Source organism: Thamnophis elegans, chromosome 8 (genome assembly GCF_009769535.1).
Source record: "Thamnophis elegans isolate rThaEle1 chromosome 8, rThaEle1.pri, whole genome shotgun sequence".
Lineage (NCBI taxonomy): Eukaryota > Metazoa > Chordata > Lepidosauria > Squamata > Colubridae > Thamnophis > Thamnophis elegans.
The window spans coordinates 80521681-80534170 of NC_045548.1; the positions used below are offsets into that span (position 1 = coordinate 80521681).

At 64.9% G+C, this 12490-nt stretch overlaps 1 protein-coding gene across 8 annotated transcripts in view; it reads left to right on the forward strand.

Moving 5' to 3' along the window:
- PLEC (plectin) overlaps positions 1 to 12490 on the forward strand; it is a 75160-nt gene that overhangs the window by 32151 nt on the left and 30519 nt on the right. The window contains exon 1 of one of the 8 annotated variants that reach the window (XM_032223409.1): positions 1852 to 1882. The exons of 4 other annotated variants lie outside the window; for them this stretch is intronic. In XM_032223409.1, coding sequence (XP_032079300.1) covers positions 1867 to 1882 — 16 coding nt within the window. In that variant the 5' untranslated portion in view covers positions 1852 to 1866. Of the gene's footprint in view, positions 1 to 1851; positions 1883 to 2283; positions 2481 to 7938; positions 8118 to 11689; positions 11971 to 12490 lie in introns of those variants that run through there. 3 more of the 8 variants (XM_032223406.1, XM_032223404.1, XM_032223403.1) reach the window with 3 other exon arrangements.

The following is a 12490-nucleotide window of genomic DNA, read 5'->3' on the forward strand; positions in this document are numbered from 1 at the left end:
GCTTGGCCCACAGCAAGCAGAGCCAGAGGGGTGCACCAGCCTCCCCCACCCCCAGACCCTCCCCCATGCTGAGCAGGAGGTCGGCCTGCTGCTGTGGCTGGCCTGGGGGCTGGAGTTGAATGAGAGACGGCCAACATGTGGGCATCTTCTCTGGCCTGAACCCGCCTGTGCTGGATGAGTCAGGCGAAGCCTCTGGGACCATCTGGCCAGGGAGTTTGGCCCTGCAGGGCCCATGTTTTCCGTGGGGTTTGACAGAACTGCTCTTGCTTGGCACAAGAGCCGCCCCCCTGCCCCCCTCCCCCAGGCAAGCCTCCTCTCCAGCCCTGCTGCAGGTCAGGCTAAGCTGGTCTCTGCTCACCCCCCCCCCCAGGTACCCCTCCTGCCGGAGCAGCCGCCTCAGGAGGAGCTGAGGCCAAGAGAACTGCTGGCCATCTCTGGTGGGAAGATGCCCCCCGCTGTCCTAAGAGGCAGCCCCCGGCTGTCCAGGTTGTCTCCAATCCAGCCCCTGCCCGAGAGGGGCCCCCCTGGATGTGCCAAAAGTCCCCCTTTGGAGAGTGCCCTGAGCCCCCAGAGGGCTGGAGGTGTTATGGGCAGAGTTCTCCACTGTGGGGCATCGATTCTGCTGGGACCGAGCACGAAGGTCGCTTCTGGGGGCTGGAGGCAGCACAGGGCCCTCTTGTGCCCCCCATAGAGGCTGGGCCCAATTCAGGAGCTTTGAGAAGGGAAAAGGGCTCCGACAGACACAGCAAGGACTGAGCTGGCCACCCATCTGTCTGCAGAGGACGGGGGGGGGGGGGGGGCTGGCCCGGGAGCTGGAGCATGTGCCATGATGGGGCAGCTTCCCCCAGGGCCCCCCCTGCACCTGGGGCAGGTTTCATGCCGGCTGATGGTTCAGAGCAGCTTCTCTGCTCGGATATGCTCCTGCTGGTCAGTGCCTGATCCACCTTGACCGCTGGGCCTGGAGGGGGGTCCCTGTGGAGGAGATCCCCCTCTCTCCCAGAAACCTCAAAGGCTGGGCCGAGTGGCCGGGGGCTCTTCGGCCTGGGATGACTAGGGACCTGACATTCCTCCCGATTGGCCTCCCAGCAGGTGTACCCCAACATTTCTGTCTTCTGCGCAGGTCACCAGTGGGCGCATTCACACAGCAAGCGACCCCTGGCTGGGCCAGAGGCTCTTGGCAGGCAGCTCAAGGGGGCACCTCAGGATCCTCCAGGGAGGTGAGCTGCCTGGCATCAGAGCAGAGGCAGCAGGTGGGGGGGGTGCAATCAGTGGAGGACCCTCTGCTCCCCTACTTGGGGATAAACCCCAAGGCTTCTTCTGAGGGCCACCTGCGGATTCCCCTTGAAGACTTCCAGGTGGGCACAGAGCTGCGATGCCCCCTATCTAGTTGTGGGAGAGCCTCCTTCCTGTCCCTGGAGGTTTAGACTGATTGGCTCCAACTGCCCCCCCCCCCTTGGGCATACTCCATGGGAAGGATTGCAAATGCCTCCGGGCTGGTTGGTAGCCTGGATGGCGCCGCTGCCGAGGCCCGGCTCCCCCTCCCGACCCTTCATCCCGTGGGTGCCGGAGGGCAGGGGAGGCAGCTGCAGCCCCAACAGGTGTGGCGGGGGCGGCCGCAGGTGCTGTGCTGGAAGGGGCGCCCTCCCCCGCTCCGCGTAATGTTCTAACTTGGAGCCGTGACGAGCTGGACCGTGGCCGGCGGCGACGAAAGAGCTATTTATAGCCCACCTCCCCTGCCACGGGGTATCGCGGCGGGGGGGCAGTCGGGGTTCGGCCGAGAGACGCTTCGGAGCCTCAGTCGGGGGCTGCAGCCAGTGGGCAGGGGGCTGCCGAGGCCGGGGCTGCTCTCAGGGACGGGGCCTCACCATGAAAATCGTGCCGGGTAGGCGACGACCCGCGTCCCGGGAAGGCCGGGGCACTGGGCGCCGGTTCCCGACGGGAAGGGGACGTTTGTGCGGCGGCGGTGGGGGCGACCGTGGGCTCCGCGCCATCGGGCCGCTACGCCGCCACTGTGGAGGGGTGAGCAGCTGAGCTGGCGGCGCCCTGGGGCCTCCTAGGCCCCGGACCTCTGGCGGGGCGGAGGGGAGGCGGGTCCGAAGGTGCCAGGCTCGGCGGCGGCGGCGGCAGGAGCGCGCGCGGGGCGGGTAACCTTGAGCGCTGCGGGAAGGTGCGAGGCTTCGGGCTGGGCCAGGACGGCTCCGCATTGCGGGCGGCGGGCCGAGGGGGCCGGACTTGCGGACAGCCCGGGAGGAGGAGGCGGAGGAGGCCGGCGCGGCCGGGAGGGGCCGCTGCTCACTCGGCTCCGGCATTCGGCCCAGCGGCTGCGTCCTCGGAGCGCCTCCTGCTCTGCGCGGCGCTCGCTATGGATCCCGGAGGGGGGAACCTCTTCCCGTCGCTGGTGGTGGCCGGACACGTGCTGACGCTGGCGCTGGTCTGGTACGGGCGGCGCGCAGGGAGCTCCGACCGCGCGGCCGACGACGGTGAGAGCCAGCGGAGCGGCGGCGCTGGGGCCCCGCGGGGCGGGCGGCGGGGCAGGCGGGCGGGGTGCTCCCTCCCTCCGCCCGCTCTCCCTCCCTCCCTCCCTCCCTCGCTCGCACGGGCTGTAGCAAACACAGCCACGTGGGGGGGGCGGGATAGCCGCGAGGGGCGCGCCTGGCTTAGTCGGAGATATTCGGGGGTGTTTGTGTGTGTTCCCGCCGCCTCCCGCCCGTCTTCGGGGCTTTGCCAGCAGCTCCGTTCTTTCAGCAGGCAACCGCAGCCAGTTGCTCGTTGACCTTGGCCGGAGCTTTCGCCCAGCGGTCTCCGGGGTTGCAGGAGGAACGGCACGGAGAGGGGGGTCTCCTCCGCTTTGTAGCCGCCCGCTTGCCCGAGGACCAGCCGCGCCGGGACTGAGATCCCGCCCGGGCCCGGCAAGAGTGTCCCGGCAGGGATGCGGCTGGAAATTCGCCGCTCGGTTCGGCAAAGGCGGGGTCGGGCGTTGCGGGGCGGGCCTTCGAGTTAGCCCGCGGTGCCGGTCAGATGTCTTAGTGACGCGACGGGCCGGCCGAGCAGCCCGTCAGACGCTCCGTGCCTCGCCTGGTTCTTTGTAGATTCTGGAGCTGGAGGCCCCTCTTGCATCCCCCCGTTGTTGGACTGAGCAGGAAGCCAGCCCGGGGGCGGGGGGTGGGGGGTTTGGACGTGGCAGCCTCCACTCTTCTTCCAGGGGACGTTTGGAGAGGCTGCCCCGGGTCCCTGGGGTGAAGGAGCTGCTTTGGGCGCCATGAAGCTTCTGGGCTTGAACAATTTCTCCCTCTCCCCCGTTTTCTCCCCCCGTGTGTGTGTGTGTGTGTGCGTGCTTGCGTGTGTTGGCGAGAGAGAAGACGAGCAGCCTCCTTCGCGGTCAAGAGCTGAGCTACGCCGGCATTAAAATCCGGGAAATTCAGGGCGGGGATTATGCCGCCTTCCTCTGCCCGGTGACCTTTTCTGCATAAGGCAGCATTGAGAACTCCCGCCGGGCGTCGTTTGCCCTTCTGGGTGGAGGAGCTGCTGCCCTCTGCAGCGCCGCCATCTACTTAGCCCCCCCCCCCCCTTGAAATCCTGCTTCCTGGAGGGCTTTGCGTTAGCAGAAGGTGATCTTCTGCCTGGGCTGGAGCCGTTTCTTCGCTGAGTTTCTTCCTGTCTATGGCGGAGAGGCCTGGGGGGGGGGACTTGTGCCCACTCTGCCTTGGGAGTTCCAGAGCCCATCCAGAGGATGGCTGCTGGTTGTCAGGTGCTTCCTGCAGCTGTCAAGGTGCCCAGCAGCCAGAGGAGGGCAGCCTTGTGGCCTAAGGCTTGAGGGATGTTGGAGTGGCCCCCTCTGCCATCCTCATGGTTTGGGGCAGAGGCCTCAGCTGAAGGCAGCAGAAGGGCACTGCGCGGGGCTCCCCCTCTTCCAGCTAGGTGGCAGCCGCTTGGTATACAGGAACCCACACTGGGGCCCCACCCTCCTAGCTGCTACTGGTGTTTATCCTTGGGGCCTGTTCCCTGTGCTCCCTGCTGCTTCTGCTTCCTGACTGGGCCTCAGGACGGCTCAGAATGGCTTCCTCTGAGGCCTGCTGGTGGCAGAGGGCTGGGCTGAGTTGCTGAGTGTGTGCAGAGAGGGTAGGCTCCAACGTCAATTCCCCAAGTTTGCATCCAGTCATGCAAGGCCCTCCCCTCCCCTTCAGCGAGTGAGGCTCCACCCTCAGTGGCTGAACTGAGGGCAGCCTGGAGGGGCAGCTGAAGCCAAGCTCCCTGCTGGCTCTGGGCAGTGATGGCCAGGGGGCTCCCTTCCTGCTGCGCCTCTGGGCCGTTGGGCCTGTGGTTTCTCCCGTTCTCTGAATCACTGCTGGTTTCTGTGAATCACTGCCGCCCACCCAGCCTCAGGCTGCTGGGGCTTCCCCTGCGGAGAGAGGCTGCTGGGCCTCCACCCAGCCAGTAGCAATGACGCTGGGGAAGCCTTCTTGGTCTGATTCTGATGCCACTGGCAGAAGCTGCGGGAAAGAAAGGGAGGGGAGTCTTCTGGTTCCCCTCTGCTGAAGCGGGCAAGCCACTTCAAGGCTTTTCCCGGTTAATTGCCCAGCAGAAGCCCCAGCAGGAGGGCTTTTGCACCTTGGGTCCTGCTCAGAGGGTCCTTTGCTCAGCCTCCCTTCCAGACAAGGGAGCTCACTCCTGCCCCTCTCCATGCCCCCTCCCCCATGGAGGCCCTGGCTGCCTTTGGCCCTTGTTTCCTGCTAACCTCCTCCTGTTGGGGGTGGGGAAGGGGGAGCTGGAGGTGCTTCTCGAGTTACAGCTATCCTTATGGATACCTTGCCCCAAAGCAAGAGGCCTCTGGCAGGATGGAGGCCCCAGGCTGGAGCAGAGGGGCAGCGGTGGCCCTCTGCGTGGTGTTTCACGGCTGCTCTGTTGGAGGAAGAGACCCGGGAGTCGTTGGGGGTGGGAAAAGAGCAAAGGGGGGCTGGGCTAATTTCAGCCCCTCTGTCCTCCTCCTCCTCCTCCTGCTAATCCAGTTGGGCCCTTGCCTGTTCCCAGGGAAGGCAGCTCCTGGCGCTGGTGCTCTGCCAGTCTGGCTCTGGCTGGGCTGCTGCATTCTAAGGTCACACCTGCTCAGAGGCATCAGGGCAGGTCCGGCTGGTTGATGGGCACGGAGGTCACCTCTGTCCTCAGGATAGGCCCCAGCCTCCCCCCTCTCCCCACCGCCACTCTTGGTCCTTTTGTTTTGATTTATTATTGTTGTTCATGGTTTACGTGCCACACGCCTCACTGTGCAGAGCCCACCCCGCCGTGTTGCCTGTCCAGGGAGCAGCCGAGCTCTGTTTAGCCCAGTTCTGGCTCAGAGGGAGGAGGCGCCGTCTGTCTGGATCCAAATGGCAGGGCCTCTTGTTGGGGGGGGGGGACCGCGAGGGAGTGGGACTGAGCCGTGTGCATCTTTGATGCCCTTGAAGGTGGATGTGGAGTCCCTCCAGGTCAGCATCGCTCTTGCACTGGGAGGACGACAGAAAACCCTGCAGCAGTGGAGGCTCCCTGGGGAATGCTTGTTTGTGAAACCGCTGTGGGATCTGGGCCTGCAGAAAGTGAGGGGGGGGGGGAGTTGGAAAATACTCCAAATAAAAGACCAGGCACCCTCACCCACCCGCTCCGTCCTGGAGGGAGAAGCTGCAGGGCAGCTCCGGGGAGCCCCTAGGGGGGAGCCTGGGCCAAGGGAGTCAGCCAACATGCAGTAAAGAAACCTTAATGCCCCCGTGGGTGCCTCTACCTGCTGAATACCAAGGTGGGGGGAGGAATCTCTTGCCCTCTGCTGGATGGTGGCTCTGCTGTCTGCTGCAGACCTGGATTCTCTCTTGGGGGGGAGGGGGATGTTGGTGCCCCCCAGCCGCAGCATTGAGGATTGACAGCCACAGAGCTCTCAGCTTTGCCAGGGGAGGGGGGGGGATTCACCCTTTCTTCCCTCTGGCCACTTTCAGGGGTTGGGACCCTGTGCAGTCCCTCCCCTGGAGGCAGGACTTAACTGGGGGAGTTAACTAATCCAGAGCTTGTTGTGAATCCCCAAGAAAAGAGCTGCCTGGACACACACTGAAAACGTTGGGCCTCCTTCCGTGGGTCAGCCACCCCAGTTTGGGGGCTCCGAGCCCTTAACCCCACTGCTTCCCACTTGGGTAGTCATTGATGGCTAATGGGATGGAGGGCAGGAAGTCATTCTTTCCTTGCTTCGGTAACCCCCCTCGCCTGCCCCCCCACTGGTCTGAGGAGGGGGGCCCTGGTCTTCCTGGAAGCGGTGCCAAGCGGCTCCCTTGTTCCTCGGCTGGTCCTGGGCAAACCCCGGGGACTGGTCCGCCACTTCCCTGTGGTTCACCGGTTGCCAGGGGTCAGGAAGACTCTCAGGGGAGATGGGGTCACAAAGCCCCATCTTGGCCAGCCGGCTGCGGGTTCGCCCTGCAAGAAGCCCTCGGTGGCAGAGGATTTGGCTGAGGTGATAGCTGCCTTCGCTCCCCTTCCCCACCTTATCTCTGCTGTGCAGGCCGGCCCGTGGGAGGGAGCCCTGTGTGGAGGAAGCAGCGGCACTGGGACTTATGTAATGCTCCACAGCACTTTATAGCACTTTCGGGCGGGCGGGCAGGCGGTTAACAAGGTCAAAGCATTATTTGCATATTGCCCACAGCAATCTGGCTCCTTATTTTATTCACCTCGGGAGGATGGAAGGCCGAGTCAACCTTGAGCCCCATCAAGATCGAACAGCAGGCTGTGGGTAGATGGCCTGCAACACTGCACTCTAACCACTGCACCACTAGAGCTCTAGGGAAAAGGGCCCCCTCCGCAGCCCTGGAATTTGGTGTCCAGGCAGGGCTGCCAACTGCGCCGGACCTGGGCGGAGGACTTTTCCTCCCACCCGCAGTGACTAAGGCAGTGTTTCTCAACCTAGGCAACTTGAAGATGTCCGGACTTCAACTCCCAGAATTCCCCAGCCAACATTCGCTTACAATCGCTTACAGCATTCGCTGGCTGTGGAATTCTGGGAGTTGAAGTCCGGACATCTTCAAGTGGCCAAGGTTGAGAAACACTGGACTAAGGGCTCTTGCAGGCTTCCTCAGTGCCCCCCCCCCCTCCTTTCCATGCCAGGGAGGAGTGTCCTAGCCAGCCAGCTGCCACATTGCAGGATGTGGCCCTGGGTCCCCCCAGTTGTGCCATCCGTCAAGACCCAGGCCAGGAAGGGAAGCCCAGCAGCTGGCAGGGGCAGATCTTGGACGGGGCTTCCCTCCAGGCAGCCACTGGACTCGGGAGCAGGACAGCGCTGGAGTAAATTAGGGCTTCGAGACGACTGATAGGCCTGCAGCCAGAGCGCCTCTATCGGCGCGGCCGATAATTGCAGGCGGAGGCTGCGCTTGGTTCGCGGGACTTTGGTTGCGCGCTACAACTACGGTGGCCGCCTTGTTCGCGATTTCCCCTTTTCGGAGGCGACCGGCCAGCACGGTTCCCACAAGCACCGCGATTGAAATGAGCGCCAAGGTGCGGCTCAGCTGGTCGTGAGAATGCAGCGGGGCGGTTGGAGCTGCCTGCCTTGAGGGTTCCGGAGCGCAAAGCCCGAAAGAAAGGCGGCGAGCGGAAGGAACCGGCTACCGGAGCGGGGGGGAAGCTAACGAGGACGGAGCCAGCGCTCTCCCCACCGGGGCAGTTGCCAAGTCCGGCGCGCCTTCCCCCGGGGCTCCGCGGGGTTGCGGGACGGGGCCTCGGGGGAAGCTCCGCCGCAGGAGCCCCCCGAGTGACCCCGCCGGCGGAGGCTCTGGGCGCTCCCCGTCGAGGGGCTCCTGGACGGGCTCCGAGGGGCTCCCGCGCAGCTCCCGACGCCGCCACCGCAAAAGAGCCGGCGCGGCTGGCTGCCCGGGGCGGGCGCGGCGAGGGGCGGGCGGAGCGCGGCAGGGCGGAGCTCCCCTCGGCCGCTTCGCGGGCGGCAGGAAGCGGCGGGAGGGTTGCCGTGGCTGACGGCGGCGGAGGGGCGATGGCCGAGCCCTCGGTAGCCGCGTATTTCGCCTACAAGCGGGAAGTGCTGCTGGGCGGCTCGGAGTGGCTGAGCGCGCCCGAACAACACCGGCGGCGCCTCCTGCACAGCCGCCTCTGCTGCCTGGGTGAGTGGGCGAGACGCGCGGGGCTGGCGGGAGGGCCCGGCCCTTTCCCGTCTCCCGAGCAACGGCCTGGCCCTCCCTCCTTCGGCCTCGCCCCGCGACTGCGCCGGGCGCTGGAGCAGAGCGAGCGGCTCCTCCAGCGCTGCCCTTCCCAGCGCTGCCCGAGCTGGCTTTCCTGGCGCCGCCGCCGCTTCTCCCTGCGAGCCCTTCGCTCTGAAGGAACAGGCGGGGAGGAGCCCGGGCAGCTGGGGGGCGTTGACTGGCGGAGGGGGCGAGCTCGGCGGCGCCTGAGAATGGAAGGGTTCCGAGCGTGCCCCCGCCTCCCGCGGGCCAGGGGGGAAGGCAGGGAGTGCGTGGCCTGCAGGAAACCAAGAAGCCCCCTCCCCTTCTCAGGAATGAGAGGGTTGGGGTGGCGCAGTCACCGCACCAAAAGTGGGCCAGTTGGCAAGAGGGGCGTGTGGGTGGGAGTCCCCTTTGATGGGGCTGGAGGCTTGGGGTGTGGCGGGGGAAGAGCCCTGGTGGCTGAGGGGTGGGAAATGCGCCCCTCCTCACTCATCCTTCCCTTGGAGAGAGTCGCCTGCTTCTGTCCCAGCCAGCTGTTTGGGGAAGACGGAGGGGCTGCCACGGGTGCAGAGTATGCAAAGGGGAGGAGGGGGCAGCCCCCCCCCCCCCCGGCTCTTGGCAGCCCGTGTCCTGCCCAGGGAGGAGTCCCTGGAAACTGGCAATTAGGGAGCCCCTGGAAAGTTCTGCTTGCCAGATTTCTGGAGGGATGTGACAGGGGAAAAGATCTGAAGGAAAGGCTGGGACTTTGGGGACTCTTCAGCTTGGAAAAAGGCAGCAGGGACCCAAACCTGGACAAGGGGACTTTTCTCCCCTTCTTTTTTGGGGGTGGTGGGTGGGGTTCATTCATTTTTCTGGCTAGGCCGCCATCCAGAATGTAAACCAGTTGTGCATCTGTCCCAGCCAGAAGTGTAACCGGAGTGGTTGCTCTTGGAGCGAACTCTCCTGAGGAAGCCTTGAGACCTTGAGACGGGTCAGGCGTGGGCTGAGATGGATAAGGAAACAATCTGGAGGAGAAGCAAGTTGTGTCCAATACTACACAGCAAAGCCACTCCCAGGTGACTTTTGTTCTGAAGAGTCTCCCCCTCCTCCTGCTCAGCACCTGTAGAATCTGCTCTCCTGCCCTTTAGGCCAGTCTTTCTCAACCTTGGCGACTTTAAGTCCTGTGGACTTCCACTCCCAGAATCCCCCAGCCAGCTCTCGCCAAGGTTGAGAAAGACTGCTTTAGGCTTTGTCTCTGAGTGGAAGACTATGGGCATTTGTGAGTGGGGAGCCGTGGGGAGCTGCTGGGTCTTCAGAGGCCAGAGTTGGTGCACCACGGGCTCCAGTGCGAATCCAGAAAGCAGGGCTGCTGGAGTGGGCTGCCCCGCTCCTTCCCTGTCCTCTTCACATCTGCCAGCAATCACCATCCCCCGGATGAGAAGGCCCCTCTGTGGACCTGACATAAGTGGGGTGATGGCCATTAACCCGGGTGGCTTTGAAAGGGATTGGGTGCAGCCAAGCAGGGCTGGGCTCCAAATCCAGACTGCAGGGAACCAGTGGTGGCAGATGTTCCTCTGGGCGGCCACTAGGAGAACGTGAGGCCGTGGGCTGTCGGATGAAGCTGTGCGCTCAGGGCTTAAATGCAACCAGCCTCCCCTGTCGAAGTGTTTGCTCTGTTAGCTGAGTGGATCCTTGGCTCCAGAAGGAAACGCAGAGCCTCCCCTCGGCCCTGTCTTCTGCTTGGCTCCCTGTCTGAGTTCCCCATTGCCATAGGACCATGCGTGGCTCATGCGCGAGGCTTCTTCCTCAGAACTCAGTGGCGCTCCTTAGTCCAGAAAGGGCAGGACAGGGAACTTTCTACCTTTACAAACCAGCAGCTCTCGGAAGAGCAGCCAAACGCCGCGGGGGGGGGGGGGGCCCTGCTGGACTCCCGGGGTGCCTGCTTGAGCAGTGGGTGGGGGTGTGGCCCGGCCCTGTGGATTGCAGCTGGGTGTTCTAGGCGGGACTGCCTTTGCAGGGGGCCTTAAAGGCACGGCTGGGACCCAATCGGCTGCTCTTTCAACAATAGCACCTATTTCCCCTATTTTGGGGCAGTTGTGATCTTTGAAGGCATCTTTGAAGGTCACACGGGCTTCCTTGAGCAAATGTTGTCCTTGCCCCGCCCTGCCCTTCCGAGGTCCTCCTGAGAGGGCTTGTGCAAGATCTGGCCTTACACAAGATGGGGGAGGATGGGTTTGAAGGGTCCCTATGGAGCCCACCCCCTTGGGGTATCTTGTCCCTGGCCCTCAGGGACCCTTTGGGTCTGACGCTGGGAAGGGGGGGGGAGGAGAGCGTGTTATAGGTTTTGCTTGGGAAGCAACTGAGCTGGGAGGCAGAGGAGAGGGAGTCCACTGGGGGCTTCCCAGCTCTTTGGAGGGAGGCTGATGGGCAGAGGAATGAAGGAGGACCTTTGAACCAGAGAGCAGAACAAAGGCAGCCTAGCAACCCTCCTTCCATCATGGGTGGAGTCGGGTGGAAAGTTATTTCCTATGTTTCAGAAAACACGCCTGTCGTCAGTTGCATTTGGTTTTTTCATCAGGCGGTTTGCACTGCTGATTCACGTACAGCATGGGGTCCCTTTGACTTCCATGACTTCGTTTCCGGACCCCCCCCCCCTTTTCCTTTGCTCTTCTGGGCAGGAGTTTGGCTCCGGAGGGGCCTCATCTGTCCAGGGCTGTGGGCTGCCTTGCGTTCCAGAGCTGGATCCTAGTGGGCAGCTATTTTGTGACCAAGCAGCCCCCTTTGGCTGCTGTTTTGTGAGCTGAGGGCCAGGAAGGCACGTGCACCCTCTCCTGCTCCTGCGTTGGGGAGAATGAGGGAGGCCTTCCTTCCTCCCCCCTCCCCCTCCCCTCCCCTCCCGCTTCCAGAGTGGTGCCCTGCGGCCACTGGCTTCCTCCGTGGGATGTGACTCAGGCGGGTGGGGACTTTGGCTCCAGGTGCCTTCCCTGGCAGGATGAGCGCCCAGCCCCACCTTTCTGACGTGCTTTGGCACCCCAGACGCCTGGGCGGGCAGTAGGGGCTGCTTTGAAGCCCTCGTGTTGCAGCGCATTCCTGTGTCTGGGCCAGCCTAGGTCTGCCTCAGTGGAGCTGGGTGGGGCCGGGCCTGGCCAGCCTGGAATGCGCCGCCTGGGGATGTGCAGCCCTGATATTTGGCAACCTTTGCTCCCAGAACACGCCTGTCCTCTTGGGCAGGGGGAGGGGGTGGGATCCACTGTCAGCTCTGCCTTTGTGCTCTGGCCCTGCCGTGTCCGGGCCGAAGGGGGCTGGGTGCACCCACCTTTTAGCATGGGGGGGGGGAGCCTGGGGTTCCCTGCCTCTGGGTCTCCCCGCTTGCTTCTCACGCGCGGGCGCTGCGGGGATGGCCGGCCGGGAAGCGGTTAATGGCCCAGGAGCGGTTTCCTGCCTGAGCAAGAGGCGGGCGGGGCAGGCGGGGGGGGGGGGGCAGGGGAAGCCCAGGGCCCGCCCAGCCCAGCCCCAGCGGCTCCGAGGGCGGGCTTGCGGGAGGCCGAGCGTCCTGGCCTGCTTGCGCCAACCTTGTTCCGCTGAAGAACAGCTTCGGCCAGGAGCGTCCGCCTGCGGTGTGCGAGCGACCGTCTGTGCGGAGCCGAGCGAGGTGGCGAGCGGGTCCCAGCGGCGTCAGGAGCGCACATGTCGCGGCAGAGGGGGCGCAGCCGGGCGGGGGGCGAGGGTCCCTCCGCCGGGGGGGCGATGCACTCCGCCAGCTCCGAGGAGAACCTGTACAAGGCCGTCCTGCGCGCCTCCGAGGGCAAGAAAGGTACCGGGAAGGGACGCGCGGCCGAGGCTCCTCCCGCCTCTCCGGCCCCGCGGAGCCCGCTTAGCCTGCCGCCTTTGCCCCGCTCGAAGGTCGCCTTCCCCGGCGCCGCCGAGCCGCTCCGCTCTGCCTTCGGGCCACTTCCTGGTGCGCGGCGTGGGAAGCAAAGGGCCGCCGGCGGAGGGAGCGAGCAGGGCGCTGTCCACGTTCCGGCGGAGGCGGCGGCGGGGGGGGAGGCTTTTCCTTGACCCACCTGGACCCTGCCGGAGGGGGCGGCGGCGGCCGCTGATCCCAGGCAAGACCCGCCGGAGGAAGGGAAGCCGCAGCCGCTCCGCCCGAATCCTCCGACGGGGATTGCTGAGCCGGGACGCGGGGGGGGGGGGGGGGAGAGCGCACCTGCGGGAGGGCGCTGGTCCGCCTGGCTGCTGCCTCAGCGAAGCCGCGACGCCACCTGGCCCGAAGGGGGTTGGCTGGCAGGAGGCCGGAGAGGCAGGAAAGCAGCGCTGCCGGGCCTGATCCGACC